The 11,888-nt window shown below is 37.6% G+C and overlaps 3 protein-coding genes across 4 annotated transcripts; 2 read left to right on the plus strand and 1 right to left on the minus strand.

Moving 5' to 3' along the window:
• Nucleotides 1-1,920: 1,920 nt before the first annotated feature.
• Nucleotides 1,921-3,482, plus strand: LOC18106594 (U-box domain-containing protein 21). Its single transcript, XM_006372463.3, has one exon. The coding sequence runs from the start codon at nt 2,017-2,019 to the stop codon at nt 3,355-3,357; it is 1,341 nt and encodes a 446-aa protein (XP_006372525.2). The 5' UTR covers nt 1,921-2,016; the 3' UTR covers nt 3,358-3,482.
• A 1,325-nt stretch (nt 3,483-4,807) lies between these two features.
• LOC18106593 (probable methyltransferase At1g29790) lies at nt 4,808-6,805 on the plus strand. The gene has a single exon (XM_006372462.3). It carries the CDS (start codon nt 5,461-5,463, stop codon nt 6,667-6,669), a length of 1,209 nt encoding a protein of 402 aa, XP_006372524.3. The 5' UTR covers nt 4,808-5,460; the 3' UTR covers nt 6,670-6,805.
• Nucleotides 6,806-7,985: 1,180 nt separating this feature from the next.
• LOC18106592 (PHD finger protein MALE MEIOCYTE DEATH 1) lies at nt 7,986-11,888 on the minus strand. 2 transcript variants are annotated; one of them, XM_006372461.3, is made up of 5 exons: nt 11,232-11,885; nt 10,483-10,726; nt 8,868-10,390; nt 8,718-8,759; nt 7,986-8,422 (listed from the first exon to the last, which is right to left on the minus strand). In XM_006372461.3, the coding sequence occupies exons 1-5, from the start codon at nt 11,524-11,526 to the stop codon at nt 8,418-8,420; spliced, it is 2,109 nt and encodes a 702-aa protein (XP_006372523.2). In that variant the 5' UTR covers nt 11,527-11,885; the 3' UTR covers nt 7,986-8,417. The 2 variants fall into 2 exon arrangements, with proteins under 2 accessions (XP_006372523.2, XP_052304610.1); XM_052448650.1 differs by lacking the exon at nt 8,718-8,759 and having other exon boundaries at nt 11,232-11,888.

Raw genomic sequence — 11,888 nt, forward strand, 5'->3', positions numbered from 1 at the left:
TGATCCTACGGCTGTGATTGGCTGGATCTGCAGGTGATCGGACGGTCCGGATGATCAGAGTGTTTATCTGGTGTGACGCGGCGCACTGAAATCTCGGTACACCGGATGACGTGGCGCAACGGGATCAAAACTTAGATTATTTCAAGGGCTGAGATGTGTCTGGGTTTTAATCTGGTGTGATAAGCCCTATTGTATTTTATTAAATCAACGGTTCAGATCTAAACACTATTAGATCTAACAATTAGGATATATTTGGTATTTTTCATATTGTTTTTAATAAAAATCAATATCCTACTCTCGTGAAGAAATAGTAAAAAAAAAACCTGAATAGTATGTATCTCTCTTCTCTTTTTTCTTTTTTTTCTTTCTCTTTTTTTCTTTTTTCTCTTTTTTCTCTCCTCTCCCTCTGGCGCACTATCACTGGCTATTTATAGCCAATGACACGGACATCCAAATCACCACCGATTTGCTTTGAAGAAAAAATGGATCATCTGCTTTCGGTGCACCTGCTCCTTTGACAAATTTTTATTTTTATTTTTTTATTATATATAATAATATATATTTATATAGGTAAAATTAAAAACTCATTTCAGTATTAGAAAAACCCCGTTTCAACCACTAAAAATTCATTTTAATGACCGAAAATTATGTCGAAACACTGGAAAAAACTTTTGATGGGTATCAACCCGGTGAACTGGGTTTTGACCAAAAATAACAGTTTTGACCAAAAATAACAGTTTTGACCCAAAATGGCCTGAAACTTATTTTTTACCCCGGTCGACATGGTCGGACCCGTATTGACTTGATGGACTCGGTTTTGACCGAAAATGACGGTTTTGACCCGAAACGGCTTAAAACTCATTTTTTACCCTGGTCGACATGGTTTGACCCGTATTGACTCGGTGGACTCGGTTTTGACCGAAAACTCATTTTTTACCCTGGTCGACATGGTTTGACCCGTATTGACTCGGTGGACTCAGTTTTGACCGAAAATGACGGTTTTGACCGAAAACTCATTTTTTACCCTGGTCGACATGTTTTGACCCGTATTGACTCGGTGGAATCGGTTCTTATGGAAAGATGCGGTTGACTCGAGAAAAATATATTTTTGAATTTTCCTTTTTCTTAATTTTTTTGGATTTTTATAAATAATAATAGAAATAAAATAACATTTGAGAAAATCTTGGTGGATCCAAAATTAGGTTACAACACACAGGTTGGTTGGGTTAGAGTAGATTTTACGAGAATTAATTTGGTGTGATTTAGTAAAAAATTCAGATTAACTTGTGAATCTAGTTATTTCAAGAAAACTATTTATATTTTTTAAATGATTTTTTTTATAAAATAAAAAAATTATATTGAACTAGTTCATCGGGTCAACTCATCTCATCCTTGAACTTGCCGAGATCAACTGCTTAAGGTCTCGTTTGGAATGTGGTGCAAACCGTGTTTCTTTAAATTTTGATTTTTTTTATTTAAAATAAAATATTTTTTATGATTTTAGATCTTTTTAATGTGCTGATGTTAAAAATAATTTTAAAAAAATTAAAACAAATTTATTTTAATATATTTATAAATAAAAAATATTTTAAACCACCACCACTCAAATCTTACACGTAACTAAGTCGGATTTAATAACATCGTACATATTTTCATGTTTTCATGGAACTTATGCCTTAAGAAACCAAGCCGGTCCACCTGCTGCTTAATTTGACTGAGACCCTCAGCTATCAACCCTTTCTCCGGATATTCTTAACGCTCTTTACACACTGCATTATTCCCTCGTTCAACAGTCAACATTCCACGTTTCCAATTCAGCAAACCGTCCACGCTTTCTTCATTTTTTGAAGTCTTCTGTCCAGCTCTTACCTAGCTTTGACCACCAAGAAAAATGACCACCATATAAAGACATCACCACTTCACAAGAATTCTATCATCGAATTCTCTAGCCCACAAGCAAAACCCAAAACATACCTTACAGACCTTGACATAACTAGATAAATTCAAGCATATACAATGATACTTTCCTGGAGATCAAGAAGAAATTCGAAGAAAAACAAGATTCCAAGCCAAGAAATCAATTCAGACATGGAAATCTCGAATCCTAGGCACTTCTGCTGCCCGATTTCTCTTGACTTGATGAAAGATCCTGTCACATTGTCCACGGGAATCACATATGACAGAGAAAGCATTGAAAAATGGATTGAAGAGGGCAACCTAACGTGTCCGGTTACAAACCAGGTGTTAGCAAGCTATGATCAGATACCAAATCATTCCATAAGAAAGATGATTCAAGATTGGTGCGTGGAGAACCGTTCTTATGGTGTCGATAGGATTCCTACGCCTCGCGTTCCAGTGACACCCTATGACGTTTCGGAGACTTGTAAGAGGGTTAATGATGCAACTCGACGTGGGGAGCAAAAGAAGTGTCGGGAATTGGTTAGGAAGATCAAGAACTGGGGTAAAGAGAGTGAGCGCAACAAGAAGTGTATTGTGGAGAATGGGGCTGGTTGTGTCTTATCGGCTTGTTTCGAGTCCTTCGCAAGTGTTTCAGTGGGGAAAGATGAGGATTTGTTGGGAGAGATTTTATCGGTTTTGGTATGGATGTTTCCACTTGGTGAAGAAGGCCAAAGTAAGCTTGGGTCGGTTAGGTCTTTGAATTGTTTGGTATGGTTCTTGAAGAGTGGAGATCTTTCAGCAAGGCAAAATGCAGCTTTGGTGCTTAAAAATCTTCTTGCTTTGGATCAAAAACATGTGAGTGCCTTGGTGGGGATTGAAGGCGTGTTTGCAGCACTGGTTAAGTTGATCAAGGAGCCTATTTGCCCTACTGCTACCAAGGCTTCATTGATGGCAATTTTCTACATGACTTCACCATCAAGCCTCAATGAGAAGATGATACCAATGTTTGTGGAAATGGGTTTGGTGTCAGTGATCGTAGAGATTCTTGTTGATGGAGATAAAAGCATATGTGAGAAGGCATTAGGTGTTCTGGACCATATTTGTGATTGCAAAGAAGGGAGAGAAAAGGCCTATGAGAATGCTCTAATTGTTGCTGTTTTGATCAAGAAAATCTTGAAAGTATCAGGTTTGGCATCAGAATTGTCAGTCTCCATTCTCTGGAAGCTCTTCAAGAATTCTCAATACAGACCAGAGGATGATGATGCTGAAGGAGGTGTGGTAGTTGAGGCACTTCAAGTGGGTGCTTTTCAGAAATTATTGGTCTTACTGCAAGTGGGTTGTGGCGAGAGCACAAAAGAGAAGCTTAAAGAGTTGCTAAAACTGCTGAATCTTTGTAGAGTTAGGTTAGATTGTTTTGATTCTACAGCAGATTTCAAGTATCTCAAAAGATCATACTGATTTCGTGTTTCTCAAACAGTTTAGGCAAGAAAATACAAACAGATACATAGAAGATTTTGAATTCATTCAATTGTGTACAAATTACTCAAAAATCAATAATTAGAATATTGAGATTTATTGATGTATATATGCTCTATCCATGCTTGAATTTATTATTACCATCTGAACCTAAACTTAATTAACCCTATTTCATATTAATTTTTTTGTATATAAACACTCTAGCTGTCTGGCATGAATTTTATTTGCTCTACCTGTCAAGTCATACTTGGCAGGCTGGTTGGAGTTGAGCTGACGGCACCGAATTATTGAACTCGCACGGGCACCAGGACTTATTTCATTTGTTTTTGTGGGAGTAGAGACTGTTGTTGCTGTCAAAGCTTTTGTCGCATAGCAAGGTGGGCACTTGCGTAGGGTTTTTTCTTCTTTTTCTTAATATGGGATAGTTGACGGATCTATCTACCTTTACCAAAAGAAAGATGGATCTCTCGCTCTGCTCTGTCTTGTACTGTTTTTTTGTAGTTTTATGGGAAGAAGGTAGAGTGGTAGGTGCGTTCTTGGGTCTCTGAAGAAGGCTAAAACCAGGTATCTGGGCTTGCAATCTTCAAAGCTATTTAGCCCTCAATATGTGTTGGTTGCAGGCTTGTTTAAGAAGTCCTGGGCTAGATTGGATCGAGCAGGCAATTGGATCCATGGTCAAAGTCTAGTTCTTCTTAATTCTTATTTCTAATTAAAATCATCTTTTTTACTAGCTAGATTTGTTGACTTTGAATGTATCTTGGTAGAGGATTCTCCTAGCTCTATTGCTTTAATCGTGTAAAATAATGTAACTGTTCAGTTTCTAAATAAAATAATCTTTTTTTAATAAGAAAAAGGGACTTCAAGAAAACTATATTCCATACTTCATTTAGACATATTCCAAACAAATATTTATCCAAAAAATGAAGTTATTAATGTTTATTTTCTTGTTTTAAAGTAAAAAAATATTTTTGTATCAATTTTTGCATATCATCTTTTAAATTTTGATTAAAAAAATAAGAGGATTTTGGTGATGGGTTCTTTTAAAAAAAATTATATAATAAAAACATTATTCCAAAAAAAATTAAATTCGTCAATTGAACCTTTTTTTTTTTTAAAAAAAATCTTTCCCCACTTCAAGGTAAACTTCAACAAATCCCTCAGTTACGCCCTATCCAACTAGCTAAACGAAAAAGATGAAAAAATAAATCTTTTGTTAATGTAAATCTTGGGTTTTTCAAATATCTTTATCTAAACATTAAATTCATGGAAGAGCTCAAAGACCAAGTAGTAAAGTATGTACAAATACACTTGTCAAGTTGCTAATTAATCCATGAAGCTACCGATCTTGCAACTTGTGCTAAAATATTTGGTTTGCGATGCGGAAACAAGGGCATTGATTACAGTGAATGAATGAGTGAATAGTAAGCAAAGAATTTTAGAAAGATTTATGATTTTCTACTCTAAATCTCTTGAGTTGTAATAGATTAGATGCACAAGTTTCGGGCATGCATGTGAATCTTGCCATTGTGTGTGCGCATTCCAACGAAATCAGCTGATTCCCAGTAAAAAGGATTTCAATATTAGGGTAGCTAGTGTTGATCATTGAATTCCTTGGTACCTTTCTAGCCTTACAGGCCTCAAATTTGCCCACTCCATGTTCATATGGAGCCACAATCATTCCACCTTTACATCTCTCCAAGGTCTCAAATCACAGTTTATAAGAACCAGGCTGCAGCAGAAGCACTATTTTATGAAGTTTGACTTCATAGAGCATCTCTCATTGTTGACATTTCACCTGCTACACTGGTATATCATTATGTTGCTCCAGGAAATATATTCAAGTAGGTGACATCAATGAGCTTCCCCAAGATTAAACCATCCATGTTATTTGATTATTGATCCATGTCATTGGAAACCTTATAGTTTATTTATCAGGTCTATCTACTCCTTTTTTCTTCTTTTTTTGTTCTAAATGCCCTAGGAACATCTAGATAGATTGAAACGCCATGCCCATCTCCTACTCTAAACCTCACTAAGTCACTGCTATTAGCTTCAACACAAAGTGATTGTGATCTTCATCCCAAAATGGATTCTCCTAATCAACCCAAGTCTCTCTCCACCAATCCCTTCTACCTCTTCCTTCTCTTGTCAACAAATCTCCTAACTCTATTCATCTCCTCTACCTTCTACTCCTCCTCTTCCTGCTCTCTCAACCCCATCTCAAGTACCACCACATTCACTAAAAGAAGAAGTCCCAGCACTACTGACTCAGATGGCACAGGAAATCCTGATACCCCACAAGCAACAATAGACCTCCCATCAGAATTTCTTGCCTTCTCTTCAGGCCAAGTTCTCCCACTTGGTTTCAACACGAATTTTGATTCTGATACCTTCTATCCTCCTGTAGGCCAAGCCTGCACTCGGTTTCCTGATGAACTTAGTCGTTTTATGTCCTACAAAGTTAATGGATCCTGTCCTGATGATGAACTATTTGCACAAAAACTCCTCCTCAAAGGCTGTGAACCTCTCCCTCGCCGCCGTTGCCGCCCTGCTGCTCAGCCTGACTATGTTGAGCCCTACCCGCTTCCAACTAGTCTTTGGACTACCCCACCCAATTCTTCAGTTGTGTGGACAGCTTATACTTGCAAGGACTACACTTGTCTAATCAACAGAGGGAAAACTCAAAAGGGTTTTGATGATTGTAAAGACTGCTTTGATTTACACGGTAGAGAACAGAATAGGTGGGCTTCAAGACAAACCATTGAAGGGTCACTTGATTTCACAATCGATGAAGTTCTTGCAACAAAGAAGCCTGGAACAATCCGAATTGGGCTTGACATTGGTGGTGGTGTGGCTACATTTGCTGTAAGGATGAGGGAAAGGAACATCACCATTATAACAACTTCAATGAACTTGAATGGTCCCTTCAACAACTTCATTGCTTCAAGAGGTGTTATGCCTTTGTACATAAGCATATCACAAAGGCTACCATTCTTTGACAACACTTTGGACATTGTTCACTCTATGCATGTTTTGAGTAACTGGATTCCTTCAACTTTGCTTCATTTCTTGATGTTTGATATCTATAGAGTGCTTAGGCCTGGCGGGCTGTTTTGGCTTGATCATTTCTTCTGCGTGGAAGATCAATTTTTGGATGTTTACAAGCCACTCATTGAGAGCATTGGATTCATCAAGTTGAAATGGGTGGTGGGCAAAAAGCTTGATCGCGGAGCAGAGCTTAGAGAAATGTACCTCTCAGCTTTGTTAGAGAAGCCATTGAAGAATTCTTGGTGATTTAAATTTGCTAGTAATTTAATTTCTTTATTAGTCTTTGTTATTTAAACTTTTCTTTTGTTTATTTTATTTTGGAGAAATTTAATGAGGGATCTTATCAGAGCATGAATAATGTGAATGGTACATTTTCTTTTCTTTTCTTGCTTTTAATTTTAGGTAATATGTACTGTGGTTCCGTTTCTTTTTGTCACAATAGCTATATGTTTGGTTATGCTAACATATTATTCAGGTTGTTTCTTAATCGTAAAGGTTTTCATAGCATCAAATGCTTAAATCCCCAAATTTTTTAAACATGGGGAAGTGTCAATAGAATGGCCTCACGGCATCCTTAGTGCATGCAGGAACTAGAATAGCAGCAATGACAATGTGATAATACCACAGCAATGATGCAGTAGCAACAGGCAACTAAGATAATATATATTCATGGTTCATGATGTAGTCCATAGGTGGTATTGTACAAGTTGCTAGCAATTGACAGAACTACTATTTCAGAAACAATAAAATGTAATAAGTTACAGGTGAAGGATTTGCGAAAACACAGTCAACATCTCATAATTAACAGAATTAGGTGATTTAGTAGCAGGGGTGGCATTTTACAGGCTCTTCAAAGCTAACCATAAGAAGAAGAAGAAGTATCAGATAGATTATGACTGCTCTCCATCTTAACACAGTGAAGGCATTTACAGAAAGGAAAAAATATTGACCAAAGAGAATGTTCTTTGCAGCCTGCACAAATTCCTGGTGTGCACAGTACATATATCATGGGGAATAACTACTGCAGTGATTATTAAACTACAGATTTATGCAAGAAAGAAACCGTTAGGGCTTCGAGAATGAATTATGCATATTGATTAATAGCATTCTCTCAGCAATAAATTCGTACAATTGACAGAAAATGTGTAGCAAACAGAAGCGGGAGATAGGGCTGTTTATGCTAGGGATTGTATCTATTTCAAAAGAAGCTTGTAACTGCAAAAGCTTGAAAACAAAGTGTTCAAATATGTAGCGAACAAAAACAATAGGAATTAAGTTGGCCAGCACTATATTTGCAGTACTAAATCGGGGAATGCACGAAACTTTTATGATTGAAATAGCAACATATTGAGTTTAAGGTGCTCAAACCAAGCTCAAAGTTAGATAGGGCTTGTTAGCTTGTTGGATGAACATGTGAGTGGTAAATATATTCTGCACCTGAATATGCATATGACAAGAAATGCGAATTATACCAGACAATCTGTCTAGTTCCCTGCATCATCGAAAAGTTGCAACCATTCTTATGGTTCGAAATAATCTGTATGCTAATCTGTACGTGAGTCAGAGATTTGAAAAGAAGGCCATCACTTGTCATCCACAAAAGAACACGTAGCCAATCTCATTCTGTATCCTTTGCATTTTATTTTGTATCATCCACTTACAAATTGTACAAAACCTCTTTCATGTTGTTTGTGTACAAGAATCATGCTGTGTGATTCTCAGGTTAAGGTATAAAAAAAAGACCATATAAAAGCATGTTAGTCCTTACCTAACACTCATTGATCAGTGGAATTCCTTGATGTCCTAAATCGCCTGGGTTGCTGATTGAACCAATTTCTGATTCTGGGTTGTCGAAAAGTTCATCATCATTTATAAAAAACCACATCAGCATAGATATCAGCTCCAGGCACTAGAGGCTGGCTGGAATATACCTTCCAACACTGTTCATTGATATTTCAGCTCATATCAACCAAAGCGTCATTGTCAAAGCGCATTCAAGCTGCAAACATGACAAATATTAACCTTGATTCAATCAATAGTTAATTATAAGTTGAGAAATCTTCAGCAGTTATTTCTTTTTTTTTTTTGAAAAATATTGGAACTCTAATCAAGCACCCAAACAAAGGCACCAGGCCAGTTCGTTATTAAACCACCAAAAACTGACAATCTGGATTCTTCCCACTTTCTAATTTGCCCCATAGTTGTGCACTAGGAAGAAAAAAAGTAATCCAAACTACTCTGTATACCAGCAAACTATTGCAGACTCAGAGAACCATAGAAAGAGAGATTTGTACCTTGGTAAAAAGGCTCTGCAGCCTCTGCTCCATATCCAATTGCTGCAGGAATCATCAACAAATCATCAGAAGAAAAAAAGTAATCCAAACTACTCTGTATACCAGCAAAATTTTGCAGACTCAGAGAACCATAGAAAGAGAGATTTGTACCTTCGTAAAAAGGCTCTGCAGCCTCTGCTCCATATCCAATTGCTGCAGGAATCATCAACAAATCATCAGAACTCTCAAATCTCTGGTGAGTTTCAGTTTTCCCTGGCAGTAGAGAATCACAGCATCCAGAACAAATGAACAATTGTGGTACTGTATCAGCATCATCAATTCCATTGCAGCGTGTGTGTTGCCACACCTCACAAATGTCACATTCTACCATTCTCTCCCCATCATCGTCACAAGCCCCACATTCACATCTTACTTTCCAGTTATCTGACCCACCTTCATACCTCAACTGAGAATTTATGTCCATGCCATACCCTTTCACAAAAATCTCTGCACCGGATTCGACAAATTTACACAGCAAGTCCTTATCATCTAGGTTTTCCATGTGTTCTATCTCTATAACAACAAACCTCTCCAGCATGCAGTATGTGTCTCGCAATGCACTTTCTGCTTCTTGCTTTAGTTCCAGCACAGAAGCATGCAATGGAAGCACGATAATCTCGCCAGGAGGAGCTTTCCTGTGAAATTTAGCTTCAAGATCATTCCAAGTTGGCATCACTTGGCATATGAAACTCAACAGCTGGTCATTCTCAACCCTAAAAGGCCACTCCTTCACAAAATGCTTGCTGTCTAGAATTGCCTGAGTTGCTACTTCAACCAATTCTGATTCTGGGTAGTTAAACAGCACATTCTCGTATACAAAGACCACATCAGCATTAACATCAGCTCCAGGCAAAAGAGGTTGTGCCGGAACTGTTTCAGATTCTGGTTCAGACTTGACAGGGATAATCCCGTCGCCAAACTCGTCAATTGAGTATTCAAGAATCCTTGTTTTTGGGTTAACTGCCCGCTGGACAACATACTTTCCAACAACCACATTGTTCATTGATTTCAGAACATAATCAAGCAAGCCTGTATCACCAATGTGCATTCGAGCTGCATCTCTCACGTCTTGTCTAGTCATTCCTTCTTGACTGTGTTTGTCCTCCTTCTTTGCTTTCAATGCATCCACAATCACTTCAGCTGCATATTGCAGTCTTCTTGTAGGCCATCTGCTGTCCATTGTACCAACCAACGAGCTAAAATTTCTGTACTTCATACATTTCTCCTTTATGAGTGGCTTTCTCCGGAGAACAATATTGATAGGAGGCTTTGAAGTGGTGGTGGCAGTCATGCTTTGTTTCTTCCATACACAGGGACAGGATCTGATGGCAAGCATGAAACGAAGAAGATCTTTGAATGTGATCAGCTGGGTTGGACTCAGGTCTTTGTAGTAGTGAATTATCTGCTTTATGCTTTTGCTTAGGCTCGTGTCACTGAAATCTTGAATGATCTTCTCAAGTTCCATAGAGCTCAGAATTTCAATTGCTTTGAAGTATATGGGCTCTGTCACACCAAAGCTTCCATGGCAAAACTTGTATCCCCATCTACCAAACCATGGATGTCCATATGCAATCCCATAAAGAAGGCGAAGATCCATGGACCGCTTCTTTGATACATCCTCAACAGTGATTTTCCTAAAAAAGAAAGGAAATTTCTAAAATTCAGATTCCATTAAGCCACTGCTTAACTACAAAAAAACCTGAATTTCAGTACAAATTGTGATTACCTAGTTCGAAGACTTGCACAAATACGATCCCAAAGATCCATGATTTCCCGGCCACAAAGATACTTGGAACCCCCTTCTCTCCCATTTATGCATAGTAAATGACCAAAACCATTACAGTGAATCAACCCATGCAAGAGATGTGTCTGTAGATCACAAACGCCATCCTCCAATTTCTGACTCCACTCGCTATCAACTGGTATTATCATATGATACTTTCTTTTGGAAACAGAATTGTGACTCCAACCTAAACCACATATTGACAATGAATTAAAATCAAACACAGAAGTATTTTAACCAGGAAACTACAATAGCCATAACTGAAGAACCCCAGATAAGAATAGCAAAAAATCCAATGTAAGGTACCAGAAATTAATCATACAGAAAACCCCAGGTCAGGATTAGCCATTTCAAGCTCCATAGAATCAAATTCAGCAGAATATGAATAGGAATAAAACATCAATCCCAAGATTAAGATCCAAATCTCAAATTAACCTACCAATTAATCAAAAGATACCGACTTTCTCAAGCCACGAATCCAAAAACATAGAAAACCCATCATAGAACACAAACTAAATTTCCAAAATCTAACACAGAAACCACTACATTTCTCAAATCCAAAATCCCGAACCCAAAAGCAACAAAATCCCATTACAAAACTCAATCAAAGAAACTCAATTTCACGAACAAAAACCAAAACCCAATTCAGAAATCACATAAACAATAAAAAAAGCAAAAGATTCAGGCTTTACCGTTGCATCTGCACAGATCACAAAAGGGTCTAACTGACTCCTTAACATCTTCTTCAATGGTGTAAAGTGGAACAACAAAGTTTTTACTTTCAATAACAAGCAAAGTACACCAAATGGACATGCCCTCTACTTTATAATCTTCAGGTTCTGCACATTGTTGAAGAAAAAGCCGCATGTTATCGCGGAAAGGACCCCTAGGATTAATGGGGCAATCCGGTTCACAAAATGTGTTGAAATCGTAGAGTTTTGGCCATCTTTTCCTTTTCTTGCAATTTTCAAGATTTGGTATTGACATTTTCAATGAAAACCCACTTTGGTCCTCTCTCCCTCTTTCAGCAATGTTTCTGGTTCTTTAAGTTTTCTCTTGCTAAAAGAGCAATCGAGAGAGATACAAGAGGGACTCTCTCAACAGTATGGAGAGTTTGTTAGTTAGTTCCCGCTGGAAATTTTGAAAAAATGTATATTTGGACGATAATGTTCTTGTTGAGGAGAGATCTTACTGTTTGTTTGGGTTCTCTGAGTGTTTGATCAGGGGTATTATGGACACTTTATAGGTTTTGGTTTGTTAGTGATCCGACGGCTGTGATACGGGTAATGAGTTAAGATTTAATCTGGACTGTTGGATTCCGATATGACGGTTAAGGTAGTTAGAGATGC

Source organism: Populus trichocarpa, chromosome 17 (genome assembly GCF_000002775.5).
Source record: "Populus trichocarpa isolate Nisqually-1 chromosome 17, P.trichocarpa_v4.1, whole genome shotgun sequence".
Taxonomy (NCBI): Eukaryota; Viridiplantae; Streptophyta; class Magnoliopsida; order Malpighiales; family Salicaceae; genus Populus; species Populus trichocarpa.

Excerpts from the sequence above, each read along its gene's own strand:
- LOC18106594 (XM_006372463.3), top strand. The coding sequence starts at position 2,017 with ATGATACTTTCCTGGAGATCAAGAAGAAATTCGAAGAAAAACAAGATT.
- LOC18106593 (XM_006372462.3), top strand. The coding sequence starts at position 5,461 with ATGGATTCTCCTAATCAACCCAAGTCTCTCTCCACCAATCCCTTCTAC.
- LOC18106592 (XM_006372461.3), bottom strand. The coding sequence starts at position 11,526 with ATGTCAATACCAAATCTTGAAAATTGCAAGAAAAGGAAAAGATGGCCA. Across the intron at positions 10,391-10,482 it reads TGTGCAAGTCTTCGAACTAG|GAAAATCACTGTTGAGGATG; the intron begins GTAATCACAATT and ends TTTCTTTTTTAG. Across the intron at positions 8,760-8,867 it reads TGCAGAGCCTTTTTACGAAG|CAATTGGATATGGAGCAGAG; the intron begins GTACAAATCTCT and ends TGATTCCTGCAG.